The 17,560-nt window shown below is 42.4% G+C and overlaps 1 protein-coding gene across 3 annotated transcripts in view; it reads left to right on the plus strand.

Annotated features, from left to right (window-relative positions):
* FAXC (failed axon connections homolog, metaxin like GST domain containing) overlaps positions 1 to 17,560 on the plus strand; it is a 72,457-nt gene that overhangs the window by 14,500 nt on the left and 40,397 nt on the right. For all 3 annotated transcript variants that reach the window (XM_037843629.1, XM_037843627.1, XM_037843628.1), the window contains 2 exons: positions 1,689 to 1,885; positions 12,821 to 13,044. In XM_037843629.1, the coding sequence (XP_037699557.1) occupies positions 1,689 to 1,885; positions 12,821 to 13,044 (421 nt within the window). The remainder of the gene's footprint in view (positions 1 to 1,688; positions 1,886 to 12,820; positions 13,045 to 17,560) is intronic.

A 17,560-nucleotide genomic window follows, 5' to 3' on the forward strand; every position in this document is an offset into this window, starting at 1 on the left:
CCTGCCACCGCTGTAGGGTCAAGAGGATGTGGCCCAGGCCATATGGCCCACAAAACCTAAACTATTTACTCTCTGGTCCTCTAGGGAAAAAGTTTGCTGACCCCTGCCCCAGAGAAACAGTTTAAATATCTGGAGGACTGATGTATTTAAAATTTTTTCTAACACTATCTTTTATTAAAAAGCAACTTTTTTTGGATAAATTGACAAACACATGTACGTATTTAAAGCATATGGTTTAAATGTTGACATATGTATATACTCATGAAGCCATTACCACAATCTGGATATCCATCACCACACAAAATTTCCTTCTACCCCTTGATAATCCCTCCCTCCTCTCCCCATATCCCCAATCAACTGCAGCTAGGCTTTCTGTGACTATAGATTAGTTTTCATTTTCTAGAGTTTATTTAGGTGGGATCCCACAGTATGTACTCTTTTTGTCTGGCTCATTTCAGTCAGCAAAATTAGGAGCCTCGTCTGTGTCGTTGTGTGTAGCAGTAGTTCCTTTGAACAGGAATGTACCACACTTAGTTTGTTCACTCTTCTCTTGCCAGACAGTGACTTTTTTCCCTGTTTTTGACCATTGCAAATGAACATTCTGTGAACACTGATGGATGAGTCTTTGCGTGGACCCATGCTTTCTTTTCTTTTGGTTAAATACCTAGGAGTGAGATGGCTGGATCATTTGAACAACTGTTTCAGAGTTGTCGTCCCATTTTACGAATATTCCCGCCCTAGTGTTTGAGAGTGCTAGTTCCTCTTCAGGAGTCAGTGCTTGCCATTGTCCACCAGTGCCTGAGCTACCTATTTGTATGAAGTACCAGGAAGGGTTTGTGCTAATCTGATTCATTTAGGATGCATAGAACACCAAAAGAATTGATTCAAGTTTCAAGAACTTTGGGCTCTAAATGATCCAGATTTACTAAAAAAAATGTCGGCGTAGATGGAATGGAATCATTACAACAGAATCCCATCCATCAGTGTGGCTGAGATCTTGATTGTTTTCATACCGTGGGCAGAAAATGCCACTCTGTAATTCTAAGTGGTAATACAGTGTTTGCGACCCCACCTCTACCCCATTCTGGGTCAGTGTCCTGTGGCTCACTGTGAGCTTCTAGTGTGCGTATGAATCAAAGGGGAGCTTGTAGAGAGCACAGCTTTCTGCGCACCATCCTTAGGATTTGATCCAGAGGCTTATGCCAGGGCCTAGGAATTTCTGGGACTGCTTGTGGTATTGAGCATTATTCCTGTGTGAGATTCTGGATTTTAAGTCAGGTCTTTGGTCAGTAGCCTTAGTCAGTTCAAGCCTCCTTAGGATTTATTTTCACTTCTTGCATTCTTGGATTGTTACTACATTATAACTAGACTGACTATTACCAGGATAATTTCAACAAATCCTTGTGGGAGCCAGCAGAATTTTTTTTTTTTTTTCCTAATAATAAGCCAGAGACCATGATGAAATCTCTGGGAGTAACGTGGTATCTTCATTTGATGTAAATCATTGTTTCTTTTTCTAGAGTTACCATTTATTCTCTCAAATTATTTATGTGTTGAATTCACTCACTTGACTAGTACAGCCACTATCAAACATAAGGTTGGAATGTTCGTAGTGTTTGTTTCTATTAATCGTACTGTGAAATTTAAATACAATGCTGTTTTTCTCTTTTTAAAATTTACTCTGCTAGAACTATTTTGGTGGAAAACTTTCTGCTCAAGGGAAAATGCCTTGGATTGAATATAATAATGAAAAAGTTTCTGGCACAGAGTTCATAATTGACTTTCTGGAAGAGAAACTTGGAGTGAATTTAAACAAAAATCTTGGTCCTCATGAAAGAGCTGTCTCCAGAGCGGTGACGAAAATGGTGGAGGAGCATTTCTACTGGTAAGTTCCCGGGGTCTGGGGCAGCTGGGCAGGCCTGGCCCCATCCTTTCCAGTAAACTTTTCAGACACTCCCCACACTTTTCAAGTTTTCTGCATTAACAGTTTGGGATGAGAAATCTGACTTATTTAGAGGTAAAAGTTATGACAATTTTGAGGTATCTAGACCAGGGGTCAGCGCACATTTTCTGTGAAGTCCAGTCAGTAGTATTTTAGACTTTGCGGACTGTAAATCTCTGTCGCAGCTACTCAACTTTGCCACTGTAGTGGACAATATGTAAACGAATCAGCATGACTGAGTTCTAATAAAACTTTATTGTGGGCACTGAACTTTGAATTTCACATAATACAAAATATTATTCTTCTGCTTTATTTTGACCATTTAAAAATATACAAATGTCTTAGCCTTTGGGCTGTAATTTACTGACCCCTGATCTAGACTAGAACTCAGTGAGGTGAGGTTGGTATTTCAGGGCTATTTACAAATGCAAACTGCTGAAGTGAAGTAATATTACGTCAGGTACCCAGAAGGAGGGAATAGAAAACTATGTCAGGAGAAAATTCCTAGCTGAAATAAATTGTTTAGTCTTTGTAAGATTATAGGCAGTTTTCCTCAGGTAACAAGAGCTTTTCTACGTTCCAGGAACAACTTCTTCCTCCTTTATGTAGAGTGTTTGTTCTGATTCCCTGACTCCAAGTGGTGCTCCCTAAGTTTTAAACTGACACACATGGCGTTGATGAGGTGTCCCTTTTGAGGTTGAGGCATTGTGCTGGCTCTGACACCCTGCGAGTTAGGCAGACATGGTTTTTCTTGCTTTACAGGTTGTCCTGTGGGCCTTTTTCCTTTTCTTTCATCCATTTTCTGAAATCTCAGCACCTTTTTCTACACCTCAATAAATGAGAGAAATTTCCTCCCTGATTTCTACAAACTTTATCTTGTTTGAAAGATTTAATTAAGAATTGTTAGGCCCACTTTTTTTTTGGCATTAATTGTTACTTCTGGGTCTGATGCTCTCCCAGTAGCTTTTAGGGAACTTGCCGCTGCCAAGAGATACACTCAGCATGGGGTTGATTGTTGAAGGTTCTTCTCCATCATCTCTGTGTCATCCATTCAGCTCTCTTTCTAAATGGGAAACTTGCTGTTTCGGTCCCTTGTTTTTGCAACCTCTTATTTTTCTTTTCCTCTCTCTATTTTTGGTTCTTGTCCAGTTTATGCCAGGGCTGACCCGAAGCATCACTCCCCACCTCTCCACCTCATTACAGAGGTAAAGGGAGTGGGAGCAAGTAGGGTGCTAGGGAGAGAAGAGGGACGGAGGTACAGTCAATGAGGGAGCAATTGTAGACTCAGCCTTCCTGGAATAAACCTGGGTCTATTTCTTATTATCAAAGGAGACCTGCTGGGCCTCGCATCTCAGCATGCTGCAGTGTGGACCGAAAGGAGTGGTTTGGGCGACATGGTTAGCTTCTGGAAAAAGCCTTGTGGGACAGAGCCCATTTTCCTTGCTTGCCAGTCTCCACTCCCAGCTTTGCAGAGACAGAGGGAAATGAAGACCCAGCCCAAGCCATCCAACCCTCTGTGCCTTTCCCTGGATGCAGCCAGCCCTCCAAAGTACTGCCTCATTTGATTGATAGGTCCACTGAAGGGAAGAGCTTTTGCTTTGTCAGCTCTCTGAAAAAGGATCCAAAAGCCTTACGTTTTAGTTGGTACTTTGCTTAAAGTTTTTGATTTATACAGTGGTTCAGAAGATTTAAATTCCAGTTAGAAAGTCTTTGATTCAGCACAGTTCCAAAGTACCACCCATCACTACTACTTGTTCTGGGTATGTACTTCATTTTATATGTACTCCCTGGTAAAAGTTCATCTTCTGTCCCCTTCCATCCCTGCACCTCCCTCACCCCCACCCCCAACCCCCACCACAGCCCTGAGCTAGTATGCGATGTAAGGTGTTGGGGATTGAATTATGGTCCCCACAAAAAGCATATTTAGGTCCCAACCCCTGGTTCTGTGGGTGTGAATCCATTTGTAAATAGGACCTTTGAAGGCATTATTAGTTAAGGTGTGCCCAGACTGAATGGTGGTGTGCCTTAATTCAATATGGCTGAAGTCCTTATAAGCAAAGGAAATTGGACACAGTAGAAGAAGCCATGGGGAGTAGCTAGTCAGTGGAACCTGGAAGAGAAAGGAGAAAATACGGCCATGTGACAGAAAAGGCGGGACCAAGGATCATTGGCAACCAACCCCAGAATGCCACAGTCTTTGGGGAGAAAACATTGTCTTGCTGATGCCTCAGTTTTGAACAACTTCTAGCCTCAAAACCATGAGCCAGTAAATTCCCATTGTTTAAGCCAATGCATTTTATGGTATTTGTTTTAGCAGCTGGAAAACTACTGCAGTTTTTGGTATCAGGAGGTGGGGTGCTGCTATCATAAATACCTAAAAATGTGGAAACAGCTATGGAATTGGGTGATGGGTAGAGGAATAATTGTGAGGCACTTGATAGAAAAAGCCTAGATTGTTTTGAAGAGACTGTTGGTAGAAATACGGATAATAAATGTACTTTTGATAAAGCCTTAAAAGGAAATGATGAATGTGTTATTGAAATTGGAAGAAAGGTGATTCTTGTTATAAAGTGGCAGAGAACTTGGCAAATTTGTGTTCTGATGTTGGATCAAAAGTAGAATTTGGATATTTATCTGAGGAGGTTTCCAAGCTGTGTATGGAAGGTACAGCCTGGTTTCTCCTTGCAGTTTACAGTAAAATGCTAGAGGAAAGGGATAAGTGTAGAACTGAACTCTTAAGCACAAAGAATCCAGTAAATGATGGTTTTGAAAAATGGTCAGCCTATCTGGATAGTGTGCCCTGAGACTATGAGATAGTGGCTGAGATAGTGGCTCTGTCAGGGACCTCCCTGAGCTTCTGGGAAGCGAGTCTCCAGAGAACGGGTTTCCATGTGAGGACTTAACTGAACAACCTTTTGCTAGAGAGGGTGTGGCTGAACTTGGATCCAGTCATCCTTTTCAGTAGAAGTCAGGATTGGAAATGCAGTTACCCAGGAAGGATCTGTGGAAAGGTCTGATACTTTTGAGCTGCTTGAACTTCACGCAAGGTCAACAAGGTTTTTGCAAGCCTGCACTGAAAGGGAGAGAGAAGGGATGAAATGAAGGAAGAGTGACTTCAAGGGCAGAACCCATGGAAGCTGAGGTCTGGACCAAAGAGATCTCTTCCTGACGAGAGTGTGGGCCCACTCATGTGTGCAGAAAGAAAGGGCAAGCCTACCCCTGTGCTTGGAGGGGATGAGTCTTGTTCCCTTTTGTTCAGGGAGAATGCCACCCCAATGTATGGAGATGAGGCCTATACCCCAGTGTTCAGGGAGAGCATGGCCGCTGTGCAAGCACTTGGAAAGGGTAGGGGTGCTGCTGTAGCGGGCCCGGAGGACAAAACATTGATCCGCAGATGACTCTCAGACCTTGAAATCTAATGGAGTTTGCCCTGCTGACTTTTGTACTTATTTGGGAACTATGACCCCTATTTTCCTTCAAATTTCTTCTTTTGGAATGGTAATGTTTGTCCTATGCTTGTCCCACTGTTGTATAACGCAAGCAGATAACTTGTTTTCTAGTTATCACAGATCCATCAGATAAAAATTTTGCCCTAGAATGAGCCACACCTATAACTAATTTTGATGAAGCTTTGTAGATAGAACTGTTCTAAAATGGTTTAAGGCTTTTGGGATATTATGATGCAGTGAATGTATTTTGCATGTGGAGGTGTCTTTTTGGGGTCCAGAGGGCAGACTGTTGGGATTGAATTATGTCCCCCACAAAAAGGCATATTCATGTCCCATACCCTGGTTCTATGTGTGTGAACCCATTTGCAAATAGGACTTTTGAAGATGTTATTAATTAAGGTGTACCCAAGCTGAATGAGGGTAGGCCTAAATCCCACATGGCTGAAGTCTTTATAAGCAAAGGAATTTGGATGCAGAAGAGGACGCCATGGAGAGCAGCCAGAAGCTGGAAGTCAGTGAAACCTGAAGAGAAATAAGATGTGGCCCCATGCATTGCCATGTGACAGAAAAGCCAAGGACCAAGGATTGCTGGCAACCAGCCTAGGACTCCAGTCTTTGGATTGAAAGCATCACCTTGCTGACATCCAATTTTGGCTCAAAACTGTGAGCCAATACATTCCTGTTGTTTAAGCCAACTCATTGTATGGTATTTATTTTAGCAGCTAGGAGACTAATACAGCTAGGCATGTTGGGGGTTGGGGCAGGGTTGGGGGAAGGGTCTGGGGAGAGAGTTGGGAGAATCTTCGTTCTACCCACCACAAATCCCCAGCTGCTTGGGATGCTGCTTGGGTCCTACATAGACCCTTTTAAGGATAATTTTATTCCCTTAATTCACTTTTGAATAAAAAAATTACTTTTGAGGGTTAGCTATTATTTCTTATTTGTGTTTACTCAAGGGTTAATTTGAGAAAGAACTAGTGTAGCTGGGAGGAAAGGTCTCTGTTAAGATGCAAGTATCCAGTGAACTTTCAAAATAACATTCCCGAATCCCTGAGTTCCCTTAAATTCCAAGTAGCAGAAGGAAAAATAAACCTTTCTCTCTCTGTTTTGTAAATTTCCCAAACCTTTAGTCAACTTCTTGCTTTGGGGAGACCCTGAAGAGGCCTTCTGGAGAGCTCCAAAACTCCAAAGGAAAAAAGATTCCCCTCCCTCCTGGGAAGGAAAAGCCTCAGGCAGAGAACCCCCCAGACACTTCCCGCAGATTCCTCTCCTTCCCCTTTTTTTGGTTCCAGGGGCTACCCACAAGGCATGCACCTGTGGAAACTGGAGGCCCAGCCTAGGAAGAGACCATGGGAAAATATTACAAATATGGGCTCTCCGTGAGATCTTGTTAAATTCTGCCCATTACTGAGAGTGACACAGTAAGCTCCAAGGCTGTGTCTGTATTCACAGAGGTAGAAGAGGAAATCCAATAAACCTGCCGTGCTTGTCTCAGTTGATTCAGTTATCTGGAGTTTTCAGAAATGTTTATTTTGGCCTGAAACCTTAAAAATACTTCACTTCAGGTATGGTTTTCTGGAAAGCAAAGGAATGGAAAGCTGGCATTATTATGTAACATCACGGAATTCCGAAAGTCTGTATAGATCTGTTCTGTAGTGGCATACCCAATTAGCTATAAAGTGATTTTTTTCTTGTACCAGAAATCCATACATTTATGTCCCACTTGCATTATAAAAGCTATTATTGAAGATGGAGGAGACAAGTTTTTTTTTTAATCCCTTTTGTTCCACTGAATGCTTAAGTTAGATCCAATGCAGGGAAGTGGGTATAAAGGGACATCTGATAGGCACAGAATCAAACTGCTGGACTGAAATAGATGTTAGGTAGCAAACACTGTAGCTTCCTTTGTGTGCTAACCCGTTGGGGACCTCAGTGAGTGCCTAAGAGTCTTTTAGCCCCTTAGGGAAATGTGTGGAGGATCGTTGCCAGACCATCTAGCCATAACATTTTCACCCACAAAAATACAGGCTTTATAACAATGAATTCAAATTTGATTTAGATTGGTTATAATTTCTACGTTTCAGGTGTGGCTTTTGGTGTAGTTTTGGTGAATGGAGGAGGTAGGATGCTTTAATAAAAGTACTTAACCAAGATCTCTCCTAAAAGCCAGTAGACTCTCCTTGATTACAACTTAATTGATGTGTTCCCCTTGTATTTCTTTTTTTCTTTTTCCCCAGTCCTGTTTGGAGGGGCTAATCTTATGCTTGTGAAACTGCAGTGGCATTTGCTCCTACACCCTTGAGAATTTAGAATACAAGTAAAACACAGTGAGGATGTGGCATGACATGAAGGAAGGCGTTCTCATGATTTTCAAGGCCATGAACTGAGACACATTCATCAAATAGAAGTTTCCCATGTTATTCCACATAGTAATATTTGTTTCTGCTGTGGTGCAGGCATCATGGTAGATTGTAACAAGAGATACCTTCATTAAAAGGTCAGGGGTTAGCTTTTGTTTATCTGTCTTCTTGATCTCCTTTAAAAATGTTTAAGCAGATTTTATTCTTCTGTTCTAAGATAATCAATCTATTAAAAAAACACCTTTGACCCTGTTTTGCAGGAGAGATCAGATGCATCAGTGGCGATAAGGAAATTTAGTATCTCAACATCCTGAAATAGGCTCCCAGAATGATAAATTATTTTAACTGTTTAACCAAACCTTATTTGCAAATTGGCTCTCCCCATTCTCTCCAGTTAATAATACATGATTCCTTGTACAGCAAGCCTCTTCTGAGTGGAGAGTAAAGATTTCTGGGTCCCAGAAGAGAAGTGTGACAGCCCCCTTTTTCATTCTCCATAGGCACTTCTCTCCTTCCATTTTTCTATTTAGGTATGTGTCATCCCTTAGAAACACTACTTAGCAGTCGCTGGCTCAGAGCAAGCCTTTTTTCATTCACTCAGTAATTCATTCTTTCAGCAAACTTACTGAATGACTCGTAGGGGCCAGGCACCATGCTGGATGTTGGGGAAGCAAGGCGGATAAGACTCTGTCCCTGTCAGTGACTCACAGGCTGGAAGGGAGACATCAAGCCTTCTTGGTGGTCAGTGAGCTGGCGAGAGTTTGAAGAACCAAGGAAAGGCAACCAGCACCCACTGGAGAGATGAGAGGGAGGCTTCTTAGTGGAGGGGGTTTTAAAATGGAATCTAGGGATAATTGGAGTAGGAAGTGAAGGGGCTGGAGGTGGGGGAAAGATGTCCAGGCAGAGAGCGCAGCATCTGCAAAAGTTTAGAGGTAAGACAGAGTGTTTGAGAAAGTGCATGGAATTCAATATGGCTGGTGCATAGAGTTTCCAGAGGGCAGTGCTGGGAGATGGGGCCAGGCCATAGAGGGGTCAGAGTGGCTGTGCTGATGTGCCATGTTCAGGAGCTGAGGAGAGTTCACAACGGAGCCCAAGAAGCAGCATAGTATGATTAGGTTTGTGTTTTAGGAAGTTTTTTGTGGCTTGGAGCAAGTGGATTTCCGAGGGTCCTTGAAGGACCGTCAGGTGACCTGCTGGGAGGATGCTGACCTCATCGTTGAGAAATGATGAAAGGCTGAACTGTAGTGTTAGAGGAATTGGAGAAAAGGGGAAATTCACAGGGTGGCTGACTGTCAGGAATGAGGGAAAAGGGCAGTGAAAAATAACTCCTGGGATTCTGGCTTGGGTGAGGCAAAGCAGGTTTGAAGGAGGCGAAGAAGATGGGTCCAGTTTTAGAATTGGTTTGCGGTTCATGATGGCTGGCATGTGGATCCATGGGTCTCATGACCGAGGTCTGGGCTGGATGTGGATTTGGGAATCATCCGTTTTCCTGAGGCATGAGACTCCCCTGTGGGTATGGAGGCAGAGGGTGGGTAGAATGAAGATAGAAATCTTGGGAACACATAAGAGATGGGAGGAGAAGCAGAAGAGACACAGGGTAAGGAAGAGTTCCAAGAAGGAGGCCGATCGGGTCAGGTACTGCAGAGAGGTCAAGAAAGACCTCTCTGCAACAAGGAGGTCATTGTTCCTTGGATGAGCGTGGCTTCGTGGAGTTGTTGGGGTGAAACCCTCCTCCAAAGTGGGTGGGATTTTCAGGTTGTGAGAGGAGGTGACTACTTGGTTGTGATGATATGGCAGGATGTGTGATGCTGTCTTCCACCTGTGGTAATTGATTTAGGAATGCATGGAACATTTATTTTCTTTGGAATTAAAGTTTAGGGTGAAAGAAAAGAGAAAGTGGGATGCTTCCCTTCCTAGCACTGACTGCAGACATATGCCACTGGGCTTGACCCTCAGAGAGCCTACCTGGCCCTCATTTGCTTCTCTTCCCTGACACTGGTATACAATCTTGGGTACAGGGAAGGAAAGAGGAAGAGAAATGAAAAGCAGGGAAGGAAAGAGAAGAGAAGACCTGACTGTTTCAGAGGTTATTTTCCAGGTGCAATGTTCCTTCTATGCCTTCCATTTGACCTGCTAATGCAGGAAGAGAAACTGACACCATTGCGTTGATGGGGTCTCCTCCCTGCCTAACTGTGTGCCCCAGAGCAGCTCTCTCCCATCCTTACTTACGAGCTCCAAACCATCATTATTCTCCTAAAACTCTCTACCCAGTGTCAAACCCTCGCTGTGTACACATGATCTCATTTCCTGCTCTACAGAGGATACTGGAGTCATCAGCCAGGAACTCCAAAAGCTCTCTGCAGCCATTCACCCTTTGCTCTCTTCTCCTTCTGTCCATCACAGAGAATGAGGTGTCCCCATTCCTCTCCCAGCTGGTCCTTCCAGCCTTGCCTTCTAACTTGCCCAACTCTGGTGGCTCCTCACCCTAGAAGCTTCCTTAGATAACCTCATCTCTCACAGCTTCAAAACTACTTCTGACATGTCCCTGCTCACCGGGTTTCTATCTTGAATCTAAACCAATGTCCTGAGTTCTCAGCTTTCTGAATATCTTTGCTTGGGGTTCCATGGTCACTTCAAATGCAGCAGGTTAACTCATCTCTCATCACCCAAATTTGTGCTGCTTTGTGTATTCCAATATCAGTTAATGGCATTCTCATTCACCCAAAACATCAGCCTAAGGGAGAATACCTAATTTTTTTTTTATACCAATTCTTTATATCTCTTGGTCAAGAGAAGCTGTTTCTCTAATATTTCTTCTATTTTATCCTTTTCATTGTCCCCTCTGTCACTGCCTTAGTTCTCATCATTTCTTGCCTGGACCTTTGCCATAATCTTCCTACTACCGGCTGTTCCTTCCCGCTGCTGTACATTGGATTCTGTTTCCTGTCTGCTTAAAACCTTTCAGTGGTTAACCTTTGCTTTGGGAGTGAAGTTCAGCCCCCTTTGTGTCAGGCCCGTCCTTCTCTGAGCCCTGCCCTCTCTCCCAGTCTCATCTCTCATCAGCATCCTCATTTACCTCCTGTATCCCACACATCCTCACTGAGGATCTTGCAGTTCATCAACTAGCAAATGCTCTTCATGCACACACCTTCCCTCTCAGCTAGGCCTCGTGAACTTCTGCTGATCTTTAAGATCAGTTATGCTTATGATAAAACCTGTGTAATTCATCTACAAAGAATGTTTTTTTTTCCACATCAACCTGTCAGCTTAGAGCTACCTATTCCTCATTTCTATGCTTAAATGCTTCTTGGGTGCTATTGTTACTTTTGTATTTTCTTTAGTTTTACCCTCAGACCATTGACCTCCAAAGTAATCAAGGATAATGTAACCCTCATATTGTGAATATAGGCCTAGTAAAATTAGAATGAAAGTGCGGAATTATTCTAATGGAATGTGAAAATTGTCACTTCAGTTACTGCAGGGGTAAGGAAAAGATCAAGTAGGAAAGCATTTTGTTTGCATGTTTATGTAGAATTTACTAAAATAAGTGTGCGATATTCTATATCAAAAGATCATTGAATGCTCTGACTGCACACATTAATTAGTCACCATTGCAATGTACTTTTTTCCTCTTTTCAGAAATCCATTTATCTTGACTCCTCAATACTTTTTATTGGGAGACGTACAAAAGAGAGATACTCAAAAGCTTTCCTAACAAGATTTGTAGGCACTCTTTAAACAGTAATAAGAAGAGTTATGGTTATAATACAGAGCGTATGTTTAAATTGGTTGTAGGGCTTTATAGGAATGCTTCAGAAATTTTAAAGAAATCTTCTCTTTCTCATTTTCATTTTTTAGAGGAGAGAACTTTCAAAAGAACTGAGCTATATAATGGTCAAAATTTTGGTGCCTTTTTCCTTTTTTGCTCCTTTTTTCCTTGAGGCTGTAAATAGCATTTCATTGTAGTTCAATCTCATTATCATCTCTTGTGTTCTCTCTGTTAAACTATGTTTTGCTCCTCTGAGTTTTTTTGAAGTGGCCTTTACCTCTCTATCAACCAGCACCAATACATCTTTTATTGCTCATTATGTGGAAAAGCTAAAGTATCTTATGCTTGCACTCCCACAGCTACATCCTTCTCATCCTTCATGGAAAACCCTTTTAACTTTTATATACCAACACTATTAGCCACAAAAACATTCTTGCAACTGTGTAGACCTGGAGGACAAAATCAGCATAGGCCTAGGTATTGTGGCCAGAAGACAGGGGCAGTGAATAGCCCTTTACATATGAAACAGGAGCACCTGGATGGTTGAGTTTGCATCACCCAGAAGGGAAAAATGATTCAACTGAGTTCCTTTGGTAATTGCAGTCACTTTTGAGTGACAGTTTAAGAATAAAGTGAAACAGAGGGTTACTTTTATGGAGAATGAATCCTTTGCATAATATTCATAATTTATATACCTTATAATCAACATGGACAGGTGTACCCTACCCCCTAATCCTCTGTCAAAAAAAAAGGTAAAAAGTTTTCTTTTAAAAAATCTTTCATATTGTGAAATAGAACATGCGTACACAACGTATACAAAATAAAAGTGTGTACCTTAATTAATTCATACAAAGCATGTACCTGTGTAACCATCACTTGTCAAGTAAGAAAACGATTCCAGCACTCAATCACTAGTGCCTCCTTCCCTGTCCTACAGGTGCTCACTGTCCTGACTCAAAGACTTCTTAAGAAGGTTTCTATTTATTCCCAGCGGGAGGTGCATAAGAGAAACAGAAGCATGGTTGGGAGGTGGGAGAGGGGGAGGGGTCGAGGGAGGGTGCCACAGAGGAGAGTTTTGTTGCTTGGTTACCTGGGGATGTCACTGTTTCTCCCAAGGCCCCTAATTGTAGGCATCATCTGAAGCCTGTTGTAATATCTGCCATGCAGTTGCTTTTGTAAAAGCTGGAAAGGCTCAGCTTCTCTAGAGTGCACTAACATCTGAACGACTCATTTGAAAGTGACTCTGTGGTGGTCATATGTATCTGATGCACGGTCGTAACTTGTTTCCACACAATTCCAGGACGTTAGCTTATTGCCAGTGGGTGGACAATCTCAATGAGACCCGGAAGATGCTCTCTCTTAGTGGTGGTGGTCCCTTCAGTAACCTGCTGAGGTGGGTCGTGTGCCACATAACGAAAGGAATTGTGAAGCGCGAGATGCACGGCCATGGCATTGGCCGCTTCTCAGAGGAAGAGATTTACATGCTGATGGAGAAGGACATGCGGTCTTTAGCAGGGCTTTTGGGTAATGTACCACACCTTCTATTCTATATTTTATAGCCTAACATTTTTGCATGATTAGCAAAGCACTGTTAGATGTTACCATTGAACGTTTTATTATTTTTTTTATTTTTTAAATAGACATTACTTTTCAGACCAGTTTTAGGTTTATGGAAAAATTGCACAGAAAGAGAGTTCCCATGTTTCCCCTCCTCTCCCCCTCACTCAGTTTCCCCCATTATTAACATCTTGCATTCGTGTGCAGTTGTAACATACGTTACAATTGATGAACCAAAAGTGATACATTATTATTAACTAAAGTCCACAGTTTACATTGGGGTTCACTCTTTGTGTTGTACAGCTCTGTGGGTTTTGACAAATGTGTAATATCATGTATCCACCATTGTGGTATCATTCAGAATAAGCTCATTGCCCTAAAAAATCCCTGTGTTCCATCTCTTCATCCTTCCTCCTCTCTCCCTGAAACCTTGACAACCATTGGTCTATTTTTACTGTTTAGTTTTGCCTTTTCTAGAATGTCATATAGTTTTCAGATTGGTTTCTTTCATGTAGCAATATGTTTATGAAGTTTTATTTTGATTAGTTTCTCTGCTTCCAGTATAGGGTGTAGTCCCATCATTTAACCAGACCCCGTCGTGGTCCATGAACTTGAGCCTCTTTTCTTAGCCACTAGAGTGTGGCTGTTTGGTGTGGGGTGGATGGTGAGGAGTGGATGGAACATGGGCAGCATCACCTAGCTGGGAGTGATGCTGGTGTTTCTGAATGTATCTGAGAAAAGAGTCATTTTAGGCAAGAAAGCTTCTATATCTAAGCAGGTTAGTGTTAAAAGGCTGCCCACGAGCGTATCTGCTCAGGAGATGGGACCGTTTACCCGTCAGCATCGAGTTAAGTTTGAGAGAGATGCTGGTAGCATGTGTTCCGAGCCATTCCACGTGCAACGTTTGTCAATTTCGCATCCCTTGTGTTCTGTTGTAATCTTAGTCCTCTGCATGCTTGTTCATTTAACACTGTCTGCTTTTGAATTTACTGTGCACAATGGTTTAATTGCATTTGGGAAAGCCCTCAAAGAGAAGTGAGGATGGCTAAGAGAGTCAATGACCTGCTCTTGCTCAGATGCTTGGTAAGAGGTGGACTGGCCTGATGAGGCTCTGCATTGGGTCAGGGTTCGAGTCTTAGCTATGACAGTTCATAAAGAGATCATTTGAATGCAAGAGCTTCTATGTATGAAATTATGGTCTCTCCTGGAGCACAACTAATGTACAGGGCACTGTGTCCTCTACATGACAGCAGATGAATACATACAACCTAGCCCTTTGGTGCTGCTGATTTATCTGGAGAAGGTGGGATTTCACTAGCCCTCCTTTGGCTGCAGTAACTTGCAAGCTAACTCTTGCCCACATTCAGAGCACATTCAGTGCCTCACCCCCTTTAGGAAAGAGGATTTAGAATTTGTTTTTGTTGACTGCACCCGGTACCCTAGGAACTGGGGCTGTGCTGGGTGTGACCTGCCCCTGTGGGGCGACTCACTCTGGCTCCTTCCTGCATTCCCCACACTTGGGGGGCCTGGCATCCTCCCCTGTCTCCCAGCCTGCAGAGGGGAAGATACCAACACTACATCCAGCTCTTGGCCAGCTTTGTTACGTGGGGGTTTGATGCTGGCTGGGGCCCTGCTCCAAACAGATGTTCAAAGGAACTATCTGGCTTGAAGAATCGACGTTATCTGGACCTTCTGTTGCTTTGTTCCACTGGGCCCCCCATGTAGCTGCACAATATAGAAATGTGTGGAATTAGCTTCATTTTTTACGTCATTCCTTTGGAAACTTAGGACTAGACTTCTGGCCTCAGAAGCCAGGCCCAGAGCTGGGTCATTTCCTCCTTACCCATGTCTATGTGTGCTCCAGCTCCCTCCTCTTCCTCACCAGCACCTGGTTTTGGGAGTCCCAGCAAGCAGGGAGCTGAGCGCCCAAAGTCGTGGCACAGGTGATGCCAGTGAATGCTGCTCATGTTTTAGCAGCGTAGAGTCTTCCAACCACAGAGGGGCGATTATCACCTTCCGGGGCATTTCTGGTTGGGTGGGGGTAGAACCAGGGAACAGGGTGGGAACAACGATAACGGTAACTGCCAACATTTCTCTAGCATTGAACGACTTAGAAAATGCTTTCTCCCCCATTGCAGTGAGATGGGAGATAACCGGATTGCTGATGGCTTGGCTGGATACCTGGCAAGGGTCTAAAACAGCATCAAAAGTCTAGATGGTTTTCTGAGAGGAGAAGCTGAGTGGGCTACTCGAAAAGGAGGAGTTGGCTGGAGGCTTATTCTGTATGGGATCCCAGGGAGCAGTCCAGTTCTGAACTCTCTGATAGGAAAGGCACTTTTTCTGAATTTCGGGAAGGAGAGTTTCTCTGACTGAACATCATAGGTTTTCTTACTGAGGCAAAAAAGCACTCCTACCCGTCCGCTCCGGGATTTGGCTTACTTTTAATGCCCGGATGCTTAAGAGACTCAAAATCCAAAATTGATGTTTTTTTTTTTAGATTATTTTTAGAAATTGTCCGGCTGTGCATTTGATTCATCAGGGTAAATTTATTACTGATATTTCAGTTCTATGGACGTTATTGATTTGAATAGCTTCTGTGTGCCAGGACTGGGGAATACAAAGATGAGTTCCCTCAAATGCTTGCAGCCCAGCGGGAGGGGTGAACCACTGGACACGGGGTCGGCAAAATAAGGCCCATGGCCTGTGACCTGTTTTTGTATGGCCTGAGAGATAAAAATGATTTTTACATTATTAAAACATTAAAAAAAAAAAAAAAAGAGGGCCCAGAAAGCCTAAACTATTTGCCATCTGGCTGTGCATAGAACGTTGCCAACCCCTGCTCTCAAGGAATAACTTGCACAGGCCGGCTTGTGGCAGGTCCCAGGACGGGTCTACGCTCAGGTCTCTGGGGATGGAGTGGGGACAGGAATGGAATGGATGTGGTCTGAGGAGGTGACAACCTCAGTTGTGTTGGCCTGAGAAGATAAACAGGTGTCCCAGTAAAGAATATAACGAGAACTTCCAGGCAGATCATGAGTAAAGGAATCATGAGTGAGGGGGCATTTGGGAATCATGGTTGAAAACAAAGATTAACAGGTAGTTTGGGGTCATATTATAAAGGGTGGTAATTATCATGTTAAGACGTGTACTTTATCTTACAGAAAACATGGAGGTGTTGAAGATTTGTGAACGTAGGAAGGAAGTAGCCATATTTGTGATTTAGAAATTGTGTCATGGAGGATGGATTGGGCTGAGTGGAGGGAGCAGAGAGAGACTGAAGACAGGGAATGAATGTCTATGCATGTAGTTTAAAAATTATAATTAAATTAAAGCTGAAATTAAAATTAAATTCAAATTAAATAAAAAATTAGTTAATCCAAATTAGTTAATTTTTCTTGTGGTATAGTAAAAAAATAAAATAAAACATCCCTATAACCAGTCCAAGTAGGGTTTGAATAGAAAGTATAGTTTCAGTTCATGATATTTATTCTGAACAGCTAGGAAGAAGATTATAGTTATCTCATGATGAACTTCAGTATCCATTCCTGATAAAAACTCTTAGTAAAATAGGACCAAAGGGTAGTTCTTTAACATGATGAAAGGCTATTAAGCCAACATTCAGTGTCATATCCATGATGAGTCACTAGGGGCATCCTAGTGAAATAAAATACAAGACAAGGATGTCTTGCTAACACTAATATTTAATGCAGTTTTGGGAGGCCCTGACAATGTATTTGGACAAATAAGAAAAAGATGATATCTTGGGAAGGAGGAGAAAAAATTATCCTTTATAGAAAGTAGGGAATTATGTAGTTGAAATAACAAAGAGAATCAATTGAAGAGTTATTGCAGTTAATGGGAGAGTTGAGTAATGTTATAAAGGTTAGAGTTAGCATGCAAGAACCTACCCAAATAACAAGTTAGAAAATATAGGTTAAAAAAATCCCATTCACAATTGCAATAAAAATTAAAAATATTAGAAATATGATTTATAAGAAATATTTAGCACCTATAAGAATATAATTAAATAATTCTAAAATGAGAGAAATTAGGATTTTTTTAGAAAATGAAGAAGTGTGCCTTCATTCATTCATTGGCTCATTCATTCATTAACTCGAGAGTGATGACTGGAACAGGTTCAAACCCCAGCTCATCACTTAGCTCTGTGACCTTGGCCAAGTTTCTAAACTTCTCTGGGCCTCAGTTTCCTTATGTAGAAAGTAGAGACAATAATGGTTAGAATAAAATTAATATATGTAAGGTGGCTCAGAATAGCCCCTGCCCTGGTAAACAGTCTACTGGCAGGCAAATGTAAATGTAAAACTGTCACAAGTGGCAGTAAGGAGAGGCTCATGGTGCTGCGAGAGTGGTCCCCTGGCTCATGGGAAGGGGCGTGTGTGCATGTTTAAAGGACAGAGACTACATACGTATATGCCTGCTTTTCACCATGTGGAAGAAGGGTATACTTTCTCTGTTTCCATCC

The sequence above is a fragment of the Choloepus didactylus genome, chromosome 7, assembly GCF_015220235.1.
Source record: "Choloepus didactylus isolate mChoDid1 chromosome 7, mChoDid1.pri, whole genome shotgun sequence".
In the NCBI taxonomy this organism is placed as follows: domain Eukaryota; kingdom Metazoa; phylum Chordata; class Mammalia; order Pilosa; family Megalonychidae; genus Choloepus; species Choloepus didactylus.